The 23,237-nt window shown below is 36.0% G+C and overlaps 1 protein-coding gene across 2 annotated transcripts in view; it reads left to right on the top strand.

Moving 5' to 3' along the window:
* RIPK2 (receptor interacting serine/threonine kinase 2) overlaps positions 1-22,932 on the top strand; it is a 46,358-nt gene extending 23,426 nt beyond the window's left edge. The window contains exons 4-11 of one of the 2 annotated variants that reach the window (XM_047783644.1): positions 7,519-7,676; positions 8,348-8,397; positions 9,449-9,610; positions 15,080-15,165; positions 18,266-18,355; positions 19,699-19,792; positions 21,393-21,548; positions 22,106-22,932. In XM_047783644.1, coding sequence (XP_047639600.1) covers positions 7,519-7,676; positions 8,348-8,397; positions 9,449-9,610; positions 15,080-15,165; positions 18,266-18,355; positions 19,699-19,792; positions 21,393-21,548; positions 22,106-22,428 — 1,119 coding nt within the window. In that variant the 3' untranslated portion in view covers positions 22,429-22,932. The remainder of the gene's footprint in view (positions 1-7,518; positions 7,677-8,347; positions 8,398-9,448; positions 9,611-15,079; positions 15,166-18,265; positions 18,356-19,698; positions 19,793-21,392; positions 21,549-22,105) is intronic. The other variant, XM_047783645.1, reaches the window with a different exon arrangement.
* The last annotated feature ends 305 nt before the right edge of the window (positions 22,933-23,237 follow it).

Here is a 23,237-nt window from a genome sequence, read left to right as displayed (position 1 = left end):
CCACAGCCACACAGGATCAGAGCCACATCTGTGACCTATGCCATAGCTCAGGGCAATGTCAGATCCTTAACCCACTGAGCAAGGCCAGGGATTGAACCCACATCCTAATGGATACTAGTCAGGTTCATTAACCACTGAGCCATGATGGGAACTCCTTGGATCATTGTGGGTTTTTTTGTTATTTGTCCCTAGGATTTGTTTTTATTGGTCTTTTCCTTCCCTTCCTCTTTTGTTCTCCTTGTTTGTGGTTTGATGACTACTATTAGTGTTGTGTTGGATTGCTTTTTCTTAACTGTGTATGTATCTATTGTAGTTACCATGAAGTTTTCATTTGCAGTTACCATCCTTTATATATATGAAGGATTGTTTTTTGGGTATTTTTTGCTTTTTAGGGCCTCACCTGCAGCATATAGATGTTCCCAGACTAGGGATCGAATCAGAGCTACATGGGATCCAAGCTGTGTCTGCAACCTACACCACAGTTCATGGCAGCGCTGGGTTCCCAACCCACTGAGCAAGGCCAGGGATTGAACCCACATCCTCACAGATACTAGTCAGATTTGTTTCCACTGCATCATAACAGGAGCTCCCTATACAGGATTGTTTTTATGTTGCTGGTTTCTCTTCTTTCTGTCTTTCTTTTTTTTTTTGCTTTTCAGGGCCGTGACCATGGCATATGGAAGTTCCCAGGCTAGGGGTCAAATCAGTTACAGCTGCCAGCCACAGCCACAGCCACAGCCACAACTACAGTCAATCCACAACAATGCCAGAACCATGCCTCATCTGTGACCTACAGCACAGCTCATAGCAGCACCGGATCCTTAACCCACTGAGCGAGGCCAGGGTTCAAACCTGCATCCTCATTGATACTAGTTGGATTCGTTTCTGCTACGTCACAATGGGAACCTCCTGTTGCTGGTTTCTTAACTGCAAATGCATCTCCAGCATCATGCATTTGTACTCTCCTATTCTCACAGTTGATGGTTTCGATATCATATTTGCATGTGGATGATTTCCTACCTTTATGATGTTTGCCTTTACTGGTGAGCCTGTATTCTGCTGTCAGTTCCATATAGTGAACTCTTCATTTTGATTGTTCTGTTCATCTGTGCTTATTTGTTCTTTAAATCTCCTAATTCTTTGTTAAAAGTTTCTTGTAACTATGAATTCTTTGTTAAATATTTCTTGTAATTTCTTGATCTTTGCCTCCAGTATTTTTCCATGATCTTGGATATCCTTACTATCATTACTATAAAGTCTTTTTCATTTAGGTTGCTTATCTCCATTTCACTTATCTGTTCTTCTAGGTTTTATCTTATTCCTTCTTCTAGAGAATATTTATCTGCTATTTCTTTTTGTCCAGCTTTCTTTCTTTGTAGTTTTCTTTTTGCAGGCTGCAGTGTAGCCATTCTTGCTTCTGGTGTCTGCCCCCTTGTGGATGATGTTGATATAGTGGCTTGTGGCAGGCTTCCCGGTGGGAGGAACTGATACCTGCCGACTGGTGGGTGGAGCTGAGTCTTATCCCTCTGGTAGGTGGGGCTGTGTTCCCACCCTGTTTATTGTTTTGTCTGGGGCTTCTCAACAGTCATGCCTGCATGCAGTTGTTGGGTGGGGCCAGATTTTTCCAAAATGGCAGCCTCTAGTGGAGCTCACACTGATGATTATTCCCTGAGTCTTCTGCCTCCTGTGTCCTGCCCTCACAGTGAGTTGCAGCTGACCCCTGCTTTCCCAGAAGACCCTCCAAGACTCTAGGTAGGTCTGGCCCTGATTCATGTAGAGGCCCTGCTTTGCCATGGGACCCAGTGCACGTCATACCATGTGTGCGCCCTCCAAGAGTGGAGTCTTTGTTTTCCCCAGTGCTGTCAAGCTCCTGTAGTCAAGCCCCACTGACCTTCAACACCAAATACTTTGGGGGCTCCTCTTCGCAATGCCAAACCCCGGGGATTGCAATGTAGGGTTTGGAACTAACACTCCTGTGGGAGAGCCTCTAAGATAGTGATTTTCCTGTTTGTCATATGCCCACCTGGCATGTATGGGATTTTTAATATTGTGAAAATGCTCTTCCTACCACCCTGTTGTGGCTGCTTCTTCGTTGTTCAGTGTAGTATATCTTTTTTGGTAGCTTACAGTCTACTTTGTTCATGGTTGTTCACCAGTTAGTTGTGATTTTGGTGAGCTCAAGTCCTTCTATACCTTGTCTAGAATTTCTGGTATAATTTTTCATCAATTCTTTCTGGCTCTTTGATTAATTACTCATAAAGTACCCCTTTCATTAAATCTTCTATTTTTTTTAACCTTTATTTAAGAATATTTTCTATCAGCATGTAGATTTGCAAAAATCAACATTTTTTTTTTCCTGTTTAAAAATCAGTATCAGGAGTTCCATTATGGCTCAGTAGTAACAAACCCAATGAGTATCCATGAGGATGCATGTTCAATTCCTGGCCTTGCTCAGTGGGTTAAGGATCCAGCATTACTGTAAGCTGTGGTATAGTTTGTAGAAACGACTCAGATCCCATGTTGCTGTGTCTGTGGCTTAGACCTCTGGCTTGGGAATTTCCATATGCTGTGAGCATGACCCTAAAAAGACGAAAAAATAAAAAATAAAATCAAAATGGCATTTGGTTTTCTCATAATATGTAGTGTACAAATATTCTAACTAACCTAAAATATATGTATTAAATGACCTGAGATTTGTATTTTATGAACTCCATTCTCTTTGGATTTATTTTTATCATCTCAATCTGAAAAGTATTCTTTTTTTCTTTTTTCTTTTTTTTCTTTTTTTTTTTTTTTGTCTTTTCAGGGCCACACCAGCGGCATATGGAGGCTCCCAGGCTAGGGTTCTAATTGGAGCTGCTGGCCTACGCCACAGCCACAGCAACACCAGATCTGAGCCACATCTCTGACCTACACCACAGCTCATGGCAGCGCCAGTTCCTTAACCCACTGAGCAAGGCCAGGGATTGAACCCACAACCTCATGGTTCCTAGTCAGATTTGTTTCTGCTGTACCACAACAGGAACTCCTGAAAACTATTCTTGATAGTGAAAACAGAAGCAGAGTAATAGGTGATTATTCCTACTTTCTCTTTTTCATTGATCAGTAGGGTACCCTTGGCCTTTCTTTGAAAAGAATATAATTTAATATAGTTTTTTAAATTCTATTGTGTGGGGTTTTTTTAGTTTTTATTAGTTTTAGCACATACAGAATTGTTACCTTTCTAGTACTATTCTTATAAGACAGTGACATTCTTTTTTATTGGAATATAGTTGCTTTACAGTGATATGTTATTTTCAGATGTGTTATCACAGCAAAGTGATTCAGTTATACACATACATATATTCCTTCTTTTTTTTTGTTTTTTTTGTTTTGGTCTTTTTAGGGCCACACCCACAACCTGAAGATTTCCAGGCAAGGGGTCGAATCAGAGCTGTAGCTGCAGGCCTACTCCAGAGCCACAGCAACTCGTGAACCAAGGCGTGTCTGCGACCTACACCACAACTCACAGCAGCACCAGCACCTTAACCCACTGATCGAGGCCAGGTATTGAACCTGCGTCCTCATGGATGCTAGTTGGGTTTGTTAACCACTGAGCTGTGATGGAAACTTCCATATATTCATTCTTTTTCAGATTTTTTTCCCATATAGTTTTTACAAAATACTGAGTGGCATTCTTCTTTATCATCCTATGTGTCCCTAATTTTTATTTTATAAATGTGCCTTAAAAGTCAAAGTTTATCCACAACTCAAGAAAAGGTAACAATGGAGTTCCTGTCAAGGTCCAGTGGAAACTAATCCAACTAGGAACCGTGAGGTTGAGTGTTCGATCCCTGGCCTCGCTTAATGTGTTAAGGATACAGCATTGACATGAGCTGTGGTGTAGGTCACAGATGCAGCTCAGATCCTGTGTTGCTGTGGCTGTGGCATAGGCTGGCAGCTGTAGCTCTTATTCCTTAGCCTGGGAACCTCCATATGCCATGGGTGCAGCCCTAAAATAAAAAGGAAAGAAAAGAAAAGGTAACAGTTATCTGATCTTCTTGGAAGGGCCTTTAAGTGCAAAAAAAAATCTTTGAAAATAGTCCAAAAAAATCTTGTGAGAAATAGATTTTTAAAAAGTCTATTACTGTACCTTAGATACAGATGAACCAGTGATAGCCTTAATTGAAATAAATATTCGTATGTACTATATTTGCTTTCTCTACTATCCTCTCAGTCCTAGGTAGAAAACAGAATACGTAGAAGTTATTCTTCATAGCTTAGCTATTCTAGTAGGGTGATAGGATCATGGATTGTTTTTATGAGTAGTGTGTTTCAATTTTTCTAATTTTTTAATCTTTTTTTTAATTGACAGTAATTGATTTACAGTACTGTATTAGTTTTAGGTGTATAGCAGTGACACAGTTACATATTTTTTCATGTTATTTACCTGTATGTGTTATTATAAGGTACTGAATATAGTTTCCTGTGCTATATAATAAATTCCTGTTCCTTTTTTTTTTTTTTTTTTGCTTTTTAGGACTGCACTCACGGCATATGGAGGTTCCCTGACTAGGGGTCTAATCAGAGCTACAGCTGCCGGCCACAGCCCCAGTAACACAGAATCTGAGCTGTGTCTGTGACCTACACCTCAGCTCACGGCAAGGCCAGATCCTTAACCCACTGAGCGAAGCCAGGGATCAAACCTGCAACCTCATGGTTCATAGTCAGATTCGTTTCCGCTGTGCCAGGATGAGAACTCCAAACCCCATTGCTTTTGACTGCTTTTTTTTTTAATTATTAAAAAAGAACATTTGGAGTTCCCATCATGGCTCAGCAAAAACGACTCCAACTAGGAACCATGAGGTTGCGGGTTAGATCCCTGGCCTGGCTCAGTGGGTTAAGGATCCGGCATTGCCATGAGCTGTGGTGTAGGTCGCAGACGCGGCTGGGATCCCATGTTGCTGTGGCTGTGGTGTAGGCCAGCGGCTACAGCTCTGATTGGACCCCTAGCCTGGGAACTTCCATATGCCACCAGTGAGCCCCTGAAAAGACAAAAAAATAGAAACTTTAGCTTTTAAATGGATGTTAAGATCATGTGTGGAATAACAAACTTTCTATTCTCTGTTTTCATTGCTGAATACTAAATATATTAGGACCTTCAAGAAGTCATGGAACTCATATTCCTTTCATCATATCTTTCCCTTTTTTCCTTCTGTGGAAGATGCAGATTTAATGAGTCATATCTCTTGTAGTGGTGTTGGTAATAGAGAAAAGGAAAAATATGGTTCCATGTGAAAGACAGACTAAATTAGCTGATAGAGGGAATTCTGATTAAGTTTTCTGGTATAGGTTTGAAAACACAGAGATGAAGTAAAAGGAGTACATAAGGAAGTAAGCTCAGAATACATTTTCTCCAGCACTATAAACAAACCAATATTTAGCCTGTTAGTTTGCATGGACCATGTCCCCAATTTATTTTTAGCATTTTTCGCTCTGGCACAAAAATAAACTTTACTTCTCGTAGTAATGCATGTTATCTTAGCAGAAGTGCAGCTGGAATACACTTTTTTGCTTTTAAAAGGTGAGTAGGAGGAATAAGAGCTAGGAATAAGTGAGATACATGGTCCCCAAAGTCTTAATACCACCTAAAAGTGATTAAAGGCCCTGAAAGTACATAATGTGCTTTTTGGTATTGTATGAATAAGTACAACTTTTAGAGGTTTATTCCTTTATACAAAACATTAAAAATACACATGGGTGACTTACTAAATGCCAAATATTGTTCTGAGTGCTTTGCTTAGAATAACTGGTTTAATTTTCTCAGTAAAATTCTGTGTTATATTTACTGTTACTATCCTCAGTTTAAAGATGGGTAATCTGAGGCACAGAGAAATTAGAAAATGTGCTCAAGGTCACCCAGCTAATTAAGTGGTTGAATTAGAATGTAAGTCTAAATAATTAAGGTTCTAGGAGTTCCCATCATGGCTCAGGGGAAACGAATCTGACTAGCATCCTTGAGGACGCAGGTTGGATCCCTGGCATCACTCAGTGGATTAAGGATCCAGCTTTGCCATGAGCTGTGATGTAGGTCACAGATGTGGCTCGGATCTGGCATTGCTCTGGCTGTGGCATAGGCCAGTGGCTACAGCTCTGGTTGGACCCCTAGCCTGGGAACCTCCATATGTTGCTGGTGGGCCCTAAAAAGCAAAAAAAAAAAAAAAATCGAGGCTCCAGAATCCATGTTCCAGAACACATACTGTATTGCCTTTAGAAGTTAGTCCAGTTTAGCTCTTCGTGTATTGGCACAATGTTTCCTTTTCATCTATTCTATTTTATTTTTCTTAGACCTACCCTTTTATTATGACAATGTATGAAAGATTCATATAGTCAACCCCTCCCCTTTTGGATTGAGACCATAATTCTTTTTAATCTCAAATTCATCTGAACACTAGATAAATTATTTTATCTCTTAAAAGTAGTAAATATTTTAAGAGTTAAATGATTAAAACACAAATGGTATCCTGATGGAGCTCAGTCCACCCTGTTGACTCCTAAATTGTGTAGTGGTCTAAATAATTTGAATTAAATGTCTAAATAATTTAAATTAAATGTCTTCAGAGTTTTCCTACACTTTTTTCACTAAATATTGTTTCTGTTCTTACATTTGTGTGCCCCACTTTTTAAGGAACATTTTGTTAGATAGTTTAGAGAATTATAAGATATTGTGTAGTATCTGAACAAAATTTGCAAATGAAATAAAACTCTAAAGGACATGTCAAAAGTACAGAATGGTTGTCACTGATAGTTTTTTAGGCAATCCTTGTCATGAACATAAATATGCTTTATATGCTAATTATACTGTTGTCAACAGATATTCTTTTGTGGTAGGCATAAGTCATATAGGAATTTTATTTATTTCAAAATTTAAGGATATTCTTTTTAGCAGATTATAAATAAGAACACATAAACCTGAATTGTAAATAGAACCCAGTGATAATATTAGATATGAATAGTTTAGCAGTTCTGTGAGATATGGATAAATTTTAAAAGCACATGACACAAAGCCGTTTGTCATAAAAAGCAGAGTATTCAGGAGTTCTCCTGGGGCTCAGTGGCTTAAGGATCCGGCATTGTCACTGCAGTGGTTCATGTCACTGCTGTGACTCAAGTTTAGTCCCTGGCCCAAGAATTTCTATATGCCACAGACACAACCAAAAAAAGTAAAGTATTCAATATATATACTCATTCAGAATAAAAGGCAAAATATACTCCTGTTTAATTTTTCAAAACTTAGTCTCTCTTTTTAAACCTGTGATATTATGCTGAACTTCAAATTGGTATTGCTTCTAGAGTTGTTGGATTCAGCACTATGGAATCCAGTTTGTTAAGAAACTGGTGAAATATATAGAAATAAAATATTAATATATATATATATATATAGCATTTACTGTGGCCTCATATCCAAATATAAACAAATTCAGTCAATTCTTAGGTTTAAGAGAAAATTCATAAATCAATTATTCTTTTCCCTTACAGATTGCAGATTTTGGTTTATCAAAATGGCGTATGATGTCCCTCTCACAATCACGAAGTATTAAATCTGCTCCAGAAGGAGGGACAATTATCTATATGCCACCTGAAAACTATGAACCTGGACAAAAATCAAGGGCTACTGTCAAGCATGATATATATAGGTACAGTATATTACTTTTCCTCAGAGTTAATCTTGTCTACAAAATAAGAATTTTGAAGCTACATTTTAAAAGTATGATTTTTATGCTTGTCTAAGTTTGATGAAAATAAATTAGAGATAGTGGTTAATATTTTTCAAATTAAAGATGCCTTGCTTTAAGCCACTTTTACATCCTTAAAAAATATTAGGGTATTTCTTATTATTCTATTAATTTATAATATAATATCCAAGGATCTTTATCATATGACTTTGATATGGGGAGGGAAACAGTGTGATTAACACTTAACACTACCAAAGGAGACAGTACTTACCACCAAAAAAAAATCAGTAGAATAGGGCTACCTGGGAGAGTTTTTTATTACTCTTTGTGTGAATAATAGAATCGTGTAATTTAGAGGGCATAGCTTAATGTGTTCGAGTCACTCACAAGTTATCCTTGCCTATAACTTCAAGTTTTCATTACAATAACTTCCTAATTTTTCAAATTGAGTTAATTCCCCTTCAAAACAAAACTATAGGAACATTCATCATCTTAGTTCTATATAGTGATTCTTTAAGCAGCATTTCACTACCTGTCTCTACAGTCAGCTTTTAAATTCAGTACTATTTTAGTTTATTATGCTAGTTTATAATGTACTGTATATATATACATATGTATTTTATCTTAAACAGTTATGCAGTTATCACATGGGAAGTCTTATCCAGAAAACAGCCTTTTGAAGGTAAGTGTACTTTGGCTTCCTTTTTTCAGATGATATCATTTTGGCAAGTCTTACTCACTTGTTTTATTTATTTATTTATTTATTGTCTTTTTGCCATTTCTTGGGCTGCTGCCACAGCATATGAAAGTTCCTAGGCTAGAGGTCTAATCAGAGCTGTAGCAGCTGGCCTACACCACAGCCACAGCAACGCCGAATCCTTAACCCACTGAGCAATGCCAGGGATCGAACCCACAACCTCATGGTTCCTAGTCGGACTCTTTAACCACTGAGCCACGACAGGAACTCCCATACTCACTTGTTTTAAATCTCTCTACCATTAATTTTGTGGAAAACACTAGAAAAACATAATAATTTATCAATGTGACTCTATGATATATTGAAAGGTACAGAATTAAAGGTCAGAAAAATGTAGTTTCTTCTTGTTCTGATAATTATTAACTCTATTAAGGCACTAAGTCTCTTGAGTCCTTATTTTTTTCATCTGCAAAATAAAATTTTGAGTTTTTATTTCTAAGATTCTTTCCAGCTATAAAATTCTTTATATGAATATTTAGTTAGTTTTCCTTCTATAAAGACCAGCAAACATTGAAGAATAATTTTTAAATTTTCTGATAATACTGTCTCTTTCTTTTTTGAGGTTTATTTAGGTCATTTTGCTGTGTAACAACCCCAAAATCTCAATAGCTTACAAACTAAACGTTTATTTCTCATTCACATTAGATTTTAGTTGCTATGGCCCTTCTTGGTTCTGTTAAGTTCTACTCAGCTCTGCCAAGTTCTGCTATGCCCTGCTCTCTTCATACTCCATTGGCCAAATCAAATCACATTGCCAAGCCCAGAATTAAAGAGGTAAAGATATAAACTCTTCCCACAAGAGGCAGCCAAGTCTGGCAATAGCTGGGATATAAATATTCCTTTAACAGAAGGGGAGGTAATAAATTATTCCTAAGGTTTTAAGATTCCCTCACTTTCATTTGGTTGGCTTTAGAATATATTTAATATATTAGATCATAATGTATTTCTAATGAATGAAATATATTTGTTTTGACAGAAGTCACCAATCCTTTGCAGATTATGTATAGCGTGTCACAAGGACATCGACCTGACACTAGCGAAGAAAGTTTGCCGTTTGATATACCTCATCGAGCACTGATGATCTCTCTAATAGAAAGTGGATGGGCACAAAATCCAGATGAAAGACCATCTTTCTTAAGTTAGCATACAGTTTAATCTTTTGAAATACAAAAATAGTGAATATGTTGTAAATGAAATATTCCTTGAAAAATAACACGTTAGATATCACAAAGTTTTTCTTTTTAATCGAATTGTTTTTATTTTATAAGATGAGATTGAAGTATCAAGGAGAGGCTGTTGACTATCATAAAAATATTAGAAATTTATTCCATATACAGTGGAAGGCCTTTAAAGTGAGTTTTTCATAGAAATGACATGATTAAATTTAAATTTAGGAGCTATCACATGCTGCTATTTATAAAATTGATTGGAGGAGTTCCTGTCCTGGCTCGGTGGTAGTGAGCCCAATTAGTATCCATGAGGATGCAGTTTCAATCCCTGGCCTCACTCAGTGGGTTAAGAACCCATCGTTGCTGTGAGCTGTGGTGTAAGTCACAGACATGGCTCGAATCCGGTGTTGCTGTGGCTGTGGTGTAGACTGGTAGCTACAGTTCCAGTTCGACCCCTAGCCTGGGAACCTCCATATGCTGCATGTGCAACCCTAAAAAGACCAAAAAAAAAAAAATTTGATTGGAGAGGAACAAGAGTAGAGTCATAAATCAACTAGGAGACTCTTGTAGGAGTTTTTTAATTAAAGTGCTATTCTTGGAGATTGGAAAGTCAGATAGAATTCAGATTTTTTTTCTGAGGTAGAATGGATCATCACCTAAATAGAAAATCAGAGAAAATCTTCATGACCTTGGGTTAAGCAAAGAAGTCTTATATATGACATCAAAAACAAGATCCAATGAAAAAAATTGTTGATAATTAGACTTTGAAAAAAATTGAAAACTTTTGCCCTTAGAAAGATTCTATTAAAAAAATGAAACGAAAATGAAGTTCCCTGGTGGTTCAGTGGTTAGGGTTCATCGCTTTCACTGCTGCGGTCTGAGTCCCTGATCTGGAAACTGAGATCCCACATCAAGCCACTGCACACCATGGCCAAAAAGAAAAAGAAAAAAAAAATGGAATTCCCTGGTGGCACAGCATTTAAGGATTCAGCATTGTCACTGCTGTGGCTTAGATTAGATTCCTGGCCAAGGAATTTATGAATGACGCAGGCACAGGCAAAAAAAAAAAAAAAAAAAAAAGACAAGCTATAGACTGGGAATCCTCTTTCCAGCTAAAATAGCAATGAAATATATTTCCCATTGAAAACTTAGGCCCAGTTCTTATTAGCACTGTAATTTTAAAAAAAAAAAAGTTGCTATAATAATGGATTAACATTTTATCTCTTATTTCCCAGAGCCATGTAAGGGGCGGGGGGTGTGCGTGCGTGCGTGCGTGTGTGTGTGTGTGTGTGTGTGTGTATGTGTGTGTGTGTATTTGTCCTCAGTGCCATTTCCAAACTGTTACTAATTTCTTCTCCATTTCCTAAAGATTCTAGCTTTTCTGAAGCTCATGCCATCAGGCAATATGTACTTTTCTTGTTTTTCCCTATTGTTCATCGAAGTCACTGACTTTTGGCTTACTGATTTCTCTACCCTGCGCTGATCAGTGCTGCTGAATATTTGAGAGGAACCCTCTGCAGATATCTAAGAGTTCTGTGTGTACCTCTCCTCTTTGGTACTCTGTCCAATTAACTCTGTCTGCCTCTGCCTACCTTAATTCTCAGCCCTGTCTCCTCAACTCTGAGCATCCACTGTGCTCCACCTGACTTTTCTGTCCCTGTAGTGCAATTGGAAACTCTCTCAAGGCAGTAAGCCTGAGCAGTCACGCTATTAAGGCTCACCTCCATATATCTAGTGTCCTGAAAACCACTGTTTCATGTATTTTGTCTGTCTAATCGTTGTTTGAGGAAGGAGAGTAAATCAGTCCTTGTTGCTTCATCTTAGCCAGAGTGGAATTAATCGGTTTCTCTCTAAATTAATGGCTAAAACTGGGCACTAAACACTACTTAGTGGAGTTCCCATCATGGCACAGTGGAAATGAATCTGACTAGGAACCATGAGGTTGCAAGTTTGATCCTTGGCCTCACTCATTGGGTTAAGGATCCGGTGTTGTCATGAGCTGTGGTGTAGGTTGCAGAGGCGGCTCGGATCCTGTATTGCTGAAGCTGTGATGTAGGCTGGCAGCTGTAGCTCCGATTAGACCCCTAGCCTGGAAACCTCCATATGCTGTGGGTGCAGCCCTAAAAAGACAAAAAAAAAAAAAAAACACTACTTAGCAATTCTGCTATGTTTCTCAAATGTAGCTGCTATTCGATTCTCAGAGATCAGCTGTTCTTAAAGTGTGGTGCAAAGACCCCTGAGGGTGGGGTTGGTCCCTGAGATTTTTTTTTTTTTCTTTTTACGGTGGCACCAGGTCAGGGATCAAATCAGAACTGCAACTGCAGTCAATGCCATAGCCCTAGCAGCACCAGATCCAAGCCACATCTGTGACCTACACCACAGCTTGTCACAACATCAGATCCTTAATCCACTGAGTGAGGCCAGGGATCAAACCCACATCCTCACAGAGACATCAAATTCTTAACCTGTGAGCCACAAAACCGGAACTCCCCTGTGACTTTTTATAAGGGGTTCACAAAATTAATTGTTTTTGAAATAATAAATATTATATTATTTTCCCTTTTTATTCTCATCTTATGGAAAAATAATGGGTTTTTCCAGAGATTAAATGAAGTGTGATGATATCATTGCTCCAATAGATAATATAATGTGTTCTCATATTCTCTGATGTTTTAAATTTTTCCTTTTTAATTTCTAATACACTAAATATCAATAGATATTTGTACATTAACGGTATTGTATATTGACATATACAAAAGCATTTTGGGCTACTCAATAATTTTGAAGAGTTCCAAGACCTAAAAGTTTGAGAATTACTGACTTAGATGATCATCTTGTACTACTGTAGGAGATGCATAAGTCTCATTCTTCCCGTTCCCCAGTAAAGATGAAATTCCATTTCCATCCCCAAGAGGGAAAGCATCGGAACAACATTTCCAGCTTCTATCTGCCCCTTAGCAGTCCTTGTCATTTGCTAATTTTGGAGAAAAAATAGGCATACTTATCTAGTCCTTTTTCATTTTTCTAAAAAAGTAAACTTATCTAAAGGATGCTTACATTTTCTGCTTCCCCATGTAGAAGCAGGTGAGGCCTGTGGCTTAGTGAGTAAAACTGTCAACTATAGGGGCAAAGTATTGCCAAGTTCATCAGCTACAGATCTAAAAAGGGACATATTCCAATTAGCTTTAGTAATAAGGGTGATATTTTGATCACATCTATCATTATTGTGTGGCTTTTCTTAATAGATTCTGAACTTAGGAAGGGAAGATAAGGCTAATGCATACTGTACGTTGTCCTCTCTTCTTAAACCTCCTAAACCCCATGCACCATATTTCATTTGAGCATTGGGAAAATAGAAACAATGAAAGAGAACTCCCTCATAGTTCCATTACCATATCTACAAACTTGGTTGTACTTTATCTCTCTTTCCTACCTTATCTTTTACAATGGAAAAAAGTATCCTTATACTAAACACAAATGTACAGTATTACTTGTGCTTTGGATACCATTCCCTTCCTTTCTCTAGCATTCTGTTCCTTATATTCTCTCTGCTCTTTGATTGCCAATCTCTGCCCACCAACTGGATCATTCAACTGTCATACAGATATATTCTATTATTATTTCCTATCTTTATATAGGAAAAAATTCTTGACCCTGTCATCCTTCAGCTACTACCTCATTTTTCTACTCCCATTTAGATCTAATACCTTGTAGGAATTGTCCATACTGTCTCTACTTCTTCCCTTCTAATTCATTTTTTAAAAGCTTAGATCAGTGTTTTCATATCTCCACTCTAGCTACATTTGCTCAAGTTACCAAGAATGGCAGTACTGGAAAATCCCTATCTCATTTGGCCTGTCTGCACATTAAATATGGCTGAATGTTTCTCCTTGAAACTTCACTTCTGATGGCTCCCAGGACACAAGAGACTATATTCCCTATTGTGCTCTCTTCCTTAATCTATTTTTCTCTTCCTCTGCTCAATTTCTAACTGTTGGAATGCCTCAGAGCTCTAATGTGGGTCACTTACTATTTGCTGTCTGTATTCTCCCCAAGATGATCTAGTCCAGACTGGTTTTATATATCATCTATATGTTAATGATGCTCAGTTTTACATCTTGAAGCCTTGGCCTCTCCCTTGTTCATATATTTTAGTAGTAGTAGTAGCAGCAGTAATAGTAAGTGGTAATAATAAGAGTGATTATGATTGTTTCCACTTGTTGGCTATTCTGCATAATGCTGCTATGACTGTTCATATGAAAGTCTGTGTGTGAATATATATTTTCATTTCTCTTAGATAACTACCTATGAGTGGGATTTCTTGGTTGTATGGTACATTTATCTTTAATTTTTAAGAAACTGACCATCTGTTTTTCCAAAGTGGCCATATCGTGATACATTCCCACCAGCAATGTGTGAGGTTTTCAGTTTCTCTACATAATTGTCAATACTCACTGTCTGTCGTTTTAAGTATAGCCATTTTAGTGAGTATGGAGTGACACACTTCACTGTTTTAATTTACATTTCCTAATGACTAATGGTGTTAAGCACAGTTGTTTTTTTCAGTGGCCGCAACCACGGCCTGTGGAAGTTCCCTGGCCAGGGATTGAATCTGAGCCACAGCTACAGCAGCAATGGATCCTTTAACTCACTGCACCAGGCTGGGGATCAAATCCATGCCTCTGCAGTGAACCTAACCACCACAGACTGATTCTTAACCCACTGTGCCCCATTGGGAACTCTGGTGTTAAACACATTTTCATGTGCTTTTTAGCTGTTTGTATCTCCTTTGGTGAAATTCAGTCTCTTACCCATTTTTGAATCGGGTTATTTACTAAGTTGTCAAAGTTCTTTTTATATTCTAGATATAAGTTTTTTAGCAGATACATGATGTGTAAAAGTGTTCTCCTAGTCTGGGGCTTGTCTTTTCATTTTTCTTAATAGCATCTTTTGAAATGCAGAACTTTTCAATTTTTTTGAACTCTAATTATCAAAAATGTTTCTGATCCTGTTTCTGATGTTGTAGCTATGTAATCCAAGGTTATGAAGATTTTTTTTCCTATATTTACATTTAGGTGCATCATAATCCATTTCAAGTTAGTTCTGTGTATGGTGTTAAGAGTCTAAATTTATCTGTTTCAGATACCCAACTGTCCTAGTACCATTTGTTGAAAAGACTGTCCTTTCTCCATTGAATTTCCTTAGCAGCTTTGTCAAAAACAGTTGACCATAATTTGAAGGACTTATTTTTAGACTCTCAATTCTATTCCTTTGATTTGTATGTTTATCTTTATGCCTGTAATAAAGGCTTGGAAGTTAGTTGAATGTCATCAATTTGGGGAAAAATTGACCTAGAGCCTTATCAATTAAATGTTACCACTTATGTTTTTCATTTTAATGATTAGAGGTAATCTGAACTCAATTTTTTTCTTATTTAGAATGTTTAATAGAACTTGAACCTGTTCTGAGAACATTTGAAGATATAACTTTCCTTGAAGCTGTTATTCAACTAAAGAAAACAAAGGTAAATTTGCTAAATGAAATGCTGGAAATTAGAACTTTAAATCATGGAGATTTTTAGTTTAATTTAGTTTCTTTCTATGTACCTTCCACAGATAAAGGCTACAGCACTGGGGCAGTGGAGTTTACCAGAGATTATGAATAGTCTTTAATCTGTGACCAAAGAACATTTCCATTTCATTCAGATAGCCACCTCCAAATTTGAAAGACAGACCTCCCATATATCAAATTTAATTTAAAATGTATAATGAGTGACAGTTATGTACAGTGAATACCCTAAATTACTACAGTTATTTTCTTTTAAATTATGTTCCTTTCCCTAAAGTTTTGATATATACAGAATGAAAAAATGTCTGGGTTATTGCTCTTCTTCTTATTCAGTAATCTTGAGTTTTTCTGAGGTTTATTGTCAAGTTAAGTTGTAAAATTTTGTTCTCCCACTCAAACACACCATGGGCATAAATAGGTCAAAGTAGCAATTGATATGAATTATCTAGAACGGTTGTCTTATTTACTCATTCTGGCTCCTGTAGATCAGAACAATTGAAAGGACCTATTACTGCAGGGTTTTTGTACAATTATCAAAGTTGTTTAAAAAGCAACTACAGTCCATTTGGGACAGAGTTAACCTAGTTTAATACTTGCTAAGTTTCATTAAACTGTGCTTAAAATGTGATAATAAAAACCATCCGTTTTTAGCCAAACTGTTGATTGTGAACAGGCATAATCTACAATTGATTTCTCACTAAATGACATTGCTTGCCTCTTGCATTTGGCTGGATCTGTTAACATATAACCTTTGGTTTAGAAGGGAAGGTGCATAAAGGAAACGTCTGCCCTTAATCAAACTTAAAATTGCTAATGACAGTATTAGTGCCTGAGTTTTTTAAGGAACTAAGGAGGAAATGTGTTTTAATCTTTTGATAAATTTTCATTGACTTTCCCACTTCTGAATAGGTAGCCTTTTCCAGAATATGCCAGTCTTTCCACTTCTTAGTATATACAAACTTCTAATAATATTTCTATTTGCTTTACCTTTTCAGTTTCCTTTTCTCTCCTCGCAATTTTCTTTTCTTCTGTAGAGCAGAGGTAGATAGAAAGGTCTTTTTTCTTGGTTATAAGAAACCAAACTGGAAGAAAACCAGTTCCTTTTTTTGTGTCCAACCAACTTAAATACTAAGAATCTATATTTAAAACTGTTAATTTAGGGGAGAAATTTTTGCTTTTTAAATAAATAATTTAAATTATATATTTTCAAATACTTGAATAACACTTAATAATATTATTACTTTCTTTGGTCGTTGTTTTTAAGTTACTGTATTGTTTTCACTTAGAGTTGTTGTAGTTATATTTTCTTTTTTTTTAATCCTTGTGTCAACTCTATAAATCTGTTAGGGAAAGAGTATCATCTCCACTGTGTATATAAAATAACTGATATTCAAGGAAGTAGTCACATAACACCCTGCATAGCTGAGAGTAGAATGGCCAGTCTAAGAGTAGAATAAGATTTAGTTTAATAAGATTTAATTTAAATTAAGTTAATATAATAAGATTTTTCATAAAGAAATTTCTGAAAACAAAGATCACCATTTAGAATGCCTTGTTTTCTTTGAGTTTCCTACATTTTTTTAGTTCTTTGAACTGACTGTTCTAATTCAGGTTTTCATAAATAACGTCTCTTACATCTTGAGTAATAAAACTGAATCAAAACTGTCTTTCCTTAATATTCCATTTCGTTTCTTTTAGTTCATAGATAATTTAATTGTCATTAACGGACTGTTTAAGAAAAATTATGTTAGTAATTAACAACATTACTTAATCAGGAATTCCCTTGTGGTTCAGTAGGTTAAGGATGTGGTGTTGTCACTGTCACGGCTTGGGTTGCTGCTGGGGCATGGGTTTGAGCCCTGGCCCAGGAACTTCTGCATGCCGCGGGCACAACCAAAAAGAAAAAAAAAAAAACAATATTGCATGATCAAAAATATTTCAGTAAATTTAAAAGCACAGAAAAAACTTTTATAACAGAGATGGATCCAAAGATGAGTTTTGAAGTTTCATATGAAAATATATGTAACAAATGTTAATTGGACTCTGTATGTAAAGTACTATGCTAGATAGATTATATACACAGACGAATAGTAGTCTTTCCTCCTAAAACTTCTTAGACCTGTAATGGAGCAGACAGTCATTAAGTATGGATGATGAAGGACTGGGTGTGAATCCCACCAATGTCTAAAGTTCTCTAGAGCAGTTGCCATTATGTTGGTTTGGGGAAGAAAAGAAGACTGACGGGTTTTTTTTAAATCACTCAGTAATATGACTACTAATCCAAGCCTAGCTTAAAGAGAGTAAATCACTAAACAATTTTACATTGATGGTACTAAATTGTTTGGTACTAAACAATTTTAGTACCAAAATTATAGCATTTAAATAAATAATTCTGCTTTAAAAAGCTACTATTTATTGAATGTTTCAAAGTAATTTTAGGGCTTCTGCCTATGTTACTTCTCATCTTCTTTACAATAATACTGCAGAACAGGTATTATCTCCAGTTTACAAATAAGTAAACTAAGATTAAATCTTATGCCCAGAATCAAACAGATATCCTGGGATTCTAAGCCAGATCTGATTGACCCCTATCATTCCTTTAGGGTACTCTGCCTCCTTCACTTATTCCAGCCCTCAATTTCTTATCTACAAAATGAAAATAATAATAGACAATAGTGAATGCTTTTAGCTATGGATAGATAGACACACAAATTGAAATTTATTAAGCACATAATTTGAACCAGATACTTTTATATTCATTATCTCACTTAATCTCTAGAATGATCCTGCATGTAGATATTATTGTTTTAAAAGATGAATTTTCTCAAGGTAATCAGTTAATATGAGATAGACTTCAGAGCCTGTGTCTTTAAAGTTATTTCCCCTATTCTACATTATCTCTACTATAAATTATATACTATATTCTTAACTGATGGAGATTTTCTTTCCTTTGATTTTTTGTATAAACATATAAAATATGTTAAATAGACTGCATTTCACTCATATAATTTACTAATCACTTGTAATTCAAGTAATATATGTATTATTTATTCCAGTTGCAAAGTGCTTTGAGTACTGTTCACTTATGTGACAAGAAGAAAACAGAGTTATATCCGAACACATCTGTAAATCATGGTTCACAAGAGGTAAAAAAAAATATGTTGATTAACTCAAAATGTGAGAAAAATATGAAAAATCAGTCTATCTTGCTCTTTTATAAATGGGAAGCTAAAGTCCAGGAAGATTTTAGGATTTGTTAGGTAGCCCATGGCAATCTCCAATTTGAAAGCCAGCTCCCCTAATTCTCAGTTCTTGGTTCATTTCATCGAATCACAGTCCTTGTTTCCTTCTTAGGCATTGTTTTATGTAATGAACAGTGTTCCATTGTAGTTCATAGGCAAATCATCAACACAGTTCTGCCACTATATTTATACTTTCTTATCCAAATGTAAAAAAGCTATAATACTAGTTCTTAACCTCTTACAATGATTAATAAAAGGAAAATACCATTTGTGTGGCTATCCAAAAAGAAAGATTTCTTTAGTAGCACTCATTCAGAATTATTTCACAGTAATCATATCTTTTAAGAATATATATGTTGGAGTTCCCGTCGTGGCTCAGTGGTTAACGAATCCAACTAGGAACCATGAGGTTGTGGGTTCGATCCCTAGCCTTGCTCAGTGGGTTAAGAATCCGGCGTTGCCGTGAGCTGTGGTGAAGGTTGCAGACGCGGCTCAGATCCAGCATTGCTGTGGCTGTGGCGTAGGCCAACGGCTACGGCTCTGATTAGACCCCTAGCCTGGGAATCTCCACATGCCGTGGGAATGGCCCAAGAAATGGCAAAAAAAAAAAGAATATATATGTTCTCTTTACAGATTCAGTAAAGTAATGATACCTTTAAAATGAACCTTAAAGCTCAGTATAGTATTTGAATCACCTTTATATACACTCTCTCATTGGATCTTTGAGCCCATACATACACATTTTGGGGTAAATATTACAAGAAAAGAACCTGAGAGCCATATTGTTTAAATGTCTTGCCAACACTTAGGCAGTAATCCTATGACAGAGCTAGGATTAGGGCCAAGTTATACATTACTTTTTCTGTGGGTTCTCATTCTTCCATGTTGAAGGAACCTGAGGTATTGAGAATAGGCATTTGCTCTAAATTACTAGGTAATCAGAGTTGCAGATCTCAAATTTTTCATCAGCTGGACATAGTATTAATATTTTGTACATAATCTCAGCTCTTCTGGAATTATGTACAAAATACTGAAAAAATCATATTTTAATATATTTAATTATTTCCCCATCCCCCAATTTGACCTGATTTAAAAAATCAAGTTCATTTTTGTTATTTTATATATGTGTTTAATTTTGTAAGGTATAATTTGTGTTAGTTTTGATTCTTTGTAATAAGCCAAAAGCAAGAATAACTTTTTAAATGATTTTTCATTAACCTAAATCATTTATCTATTATTTACTTTAGGAATCATGTGGATCTTCGCAGCTTCATAAACCTAGTAATTCTCCAGGAACCTCAAAGTCCCTGTCAGCTACTCAAGACAGTGACTTTTTATCTAGTATGTAAATTTTTCAGCCAATATTAATGGCAGGTTTTCCATTTTCTTTCAAAATCATATTTTGACAAGCAGTCTTTGTTTGTATGGAATACGTCTTTCACTTGTATTCATAACTCATTTTTTAAAAGTGACAGTCTAAAAATAATGAAAATACTAGTGGGGTATTAAGCAAACACATTTAAGTATTAAAAGCATCATGTTAGACACTATAGAAAGATTAAAAAAAAAAATCTCTTGTAAGAAAGAGGAGAAATGTTTCTAAGTGACCATAGCATAAGATAGCAATGTAAGAAGTACAGGGATATAGAGCTGTGGTAGTATAGTGGAAGAGTAACATTTTTAACCGGAGTACTTTCACAACAACCTTGTGAGGGAGATATTCCTCATTTTACAGATTCTTAAGATCAAGACTTCTGGATCACATAGTTAGTAGCTGGGAAATCCAAGATTCGAAGCCAGGTCTTTTGGTAAATATTTTCATGTCACTCTACTACACCATGTTGTCATCATGAAGAAATTATTTCTGGCTGAAGGTTGGACCTATAGTTGTAAAGAATGGGCATTCCAGGCAAAAGGAACAACATAGAGGCAAAGAAGGAAGAAAACACAGAGAACAGTGAGTAGCTGGGATTAGCTGGTAAGGACGGTGAATGAAAGGAGATAAAAGATCAGGAGGGTGGAGTCTTATCATCATGAATTCTAATACCAGACTAAGCCATTTGGGCTCTTTTGCTTGGGTAGGGAACAACTATTGCAAATTTTTGAGCAAGGGTGTGTGACATGATAAAATTTTTGGCTTTAAGAAGCTTCATCCTGGCTGGAATATGTAAAATGTTTTAGAAAGAAAAGAAGACTCAAGGTGGGGAGATGAGTTAGGAGACTGTTGATCTATTACCAAACTACAGGTGTGAGATTATGAGACTTACTCCAGAATACAAGAATGGTGTGAGAGATGCTATGGAGGGCACATTGATAGGACTTTATATAACTTTTCACTTGCAGGAGGGAAGTGAGAAAAAAGATCAAGCTGAACAAGTTTGCTGGGAGAACATTGATATAATTAACAGAATTAGAAGTTGAAATGGCTTTTAGAGTTAAGTTTCTTTTTTTTTTTCTTATTTGCATGTGAGGGTAATGTTGAGTGGGCTATTGAAAATATAAGACTAAGATTCAATGAAGACAAAATTAAATTACATGGATTTGAAAAGAGAGGTGACAGTTGAGGCCCTGAAGTTGAATAAGATTACCAAAAAAGAGTGTAGACAGACACATATAAATTTAGGGGGTATGTTTGATGTGCAGAAGGAGGAAGACGATACAGGAGAAAAAATGTGGGACCACATGAAGAAATAAAATTCCATGATTTTATACATTGGACAGATAAGCACGAACAAAAGTGTTTAAAAAGAAAAAACATTCAGCATAAACCTTTTTTTGTTCTAAAAAATATTTACTTGTGAAATTAGGTCTATGAACCAGCTTATATAGTGAAAAATTAAAGACATTGAATACTGCTCTCTGTATGACCCAGATGTTCATATTTTAGCTAATAGGAAAAGCTGAGGAATATTCTACCCCTAAAAGATATTGTCTTTTATAGGAAAAACTCAAGACTTTTCCATGCCACGTCAGTGTCCAGTAAATCGCAGTTGGGACAGTAACATTTCTGTGGCTCAAAGGGCAACATTCTGTGATCACAAGACCACCCCATGCTCTTTAGCAATAATAAATCCACTCTCAGCCGAAGGAAATTCAGGTAAATATATACTGTGAGATGCATTGTAAATTATGCTATTTACCCTACAACTATATGTTCATTAGATCTGCTGTACAAAAAGTTTTATTTATAAATAAATACTTACCATTTGTGAGAAGACATTTAAAATCCCAGAAGATATGGTGTTGACATGTAATAATAGGACTAAATGGTATTGCATGAACATCTGTCTAGGGAGGGACTGCTGAAGAAGGTGTGATTTAATATGTTATGAAAGGTAAGCATGTTTCTATTTATTTATCAAATATGCAAGTATCATTTATATTAAAGAAAAAACCCTGAAAAAAAGTGTTATTTGCCTCCATGATTTATAACATTGTAAAAAGGTAGTGCTTTTTCTTGGAGGAGAGGGGAAGAGAAAACCCAAATATCTGAATGTTTACTGAAAGTTAGTAGCATCCCTCAAAATAGTGGTATTCCATGTTAGCACAATCATAGTAAAATTAGGTTTTATGCCTTATTTTGTTTTTACCTTAATTTTATTCATAGCTACATATCAGTTACCTTCTTACTTTTCATCCCTGGATTTTCTACAGAGCGATTTCAGCCTGGTATAGCCCAACAGTGGATCCAGAGTAAAAGGGAAGACATTGTGAACCAGATGACGGAAGCCTGTCTTAACCAATCTCTGGATGCCCTCCTGTCCAGGGATTTGATCATGAAGGAGGACTATGAACTCATTAGTACCAAACCTACAAGGACCTCAAAAGTCAGACAATTACTGGATACCACTGACATCCAAGGAGAAGAATTTGCCAGAGTTATAGTACAAAAGTTGAAAGATAACAAGCAAATGGGACTCCAGCCTTACCCAGAAATACTTGTGGTTTCTCGACCACCATCTTTAAATTTATTTTAGAATAAAACCTTATAAATAACTCTTTCTCAAGAAGAAAAGTCAGTTTGTAAAAGGGTGTTTTATATATCTTTTGCTCTGATAGTGTTTTTATGAGATCCATCTGAGTATTAGATATTTTAATGAAGTTTCTTCAGATAAATATTAGTCTCCTTCCATGATATTACAGTATTTTTTTTTAATTAATAACAGTGGAAAGTTTATATTTTGCTACATAGTTCAATTTTTTTGTCTCTGGTTAATTGAAATTATTTTTTCAATGTACTAATTATATTTTTCTTGTACATAACAATGTCTTCAGGTTTCATGTGTTTCTCATGGAAACCATTTTCATATTCACTTTCTTTGTGGATTATTTATTGCTTGTCTAAGTGTGCATGGTTTTTTTTAAGTGTACCCTTTAGATTTAAATCAGAGATATTACAGCATTCCTACCCTACAGTCCCATGTTTCTGTCCTCTCCAAAGGTTATTCATTAAACCCTGCTACCTACATTACACTTTTAAATGTTATTGATTGAATTCTTTTTAAAAAATTGTTTCAAAGATAAAGCAGTACAGGAATTCCCTTGTGGCACAGTGGGTTTAAGGTTCCATCCTTGTCACTACAACAGCTCAGGTTGCTGCTGTGGTGCAGGTTTTATCCCTGGCCAAGTAGCTTCCACATGCCATGGGCATGGCTGCCCCAGAAAAGATAAAGCAATACAAAGTGTATAAAGAAAAGGCTTATATTTCAACATGTGTTTGTATCCCTATTTCTAGCCTCAACTAACAGTCAAGGCAACTGAAGTTAATAGGATGATGTGGATTGTT

Source organism: Phacochoerus africanus, chromosome 6, assembly GCF_016906955.1.
Source record: "Phacochoerus africanus isolate WHEZ1 chromosome 6, ROS_Pafr_v1, whole genome shotgun sequence".
In the NCBI taxonomy this organism is placed as follows: domain Eukaryota; kingdom Metazoa; phylum Chordata; class Mammalia; order Artiodactyla; family Suidae; genus Phacochoerus; species Phacochoerus africanus.
This window is presented reverse-complemented; position numbering and strand designations above follow the sequence as displayed.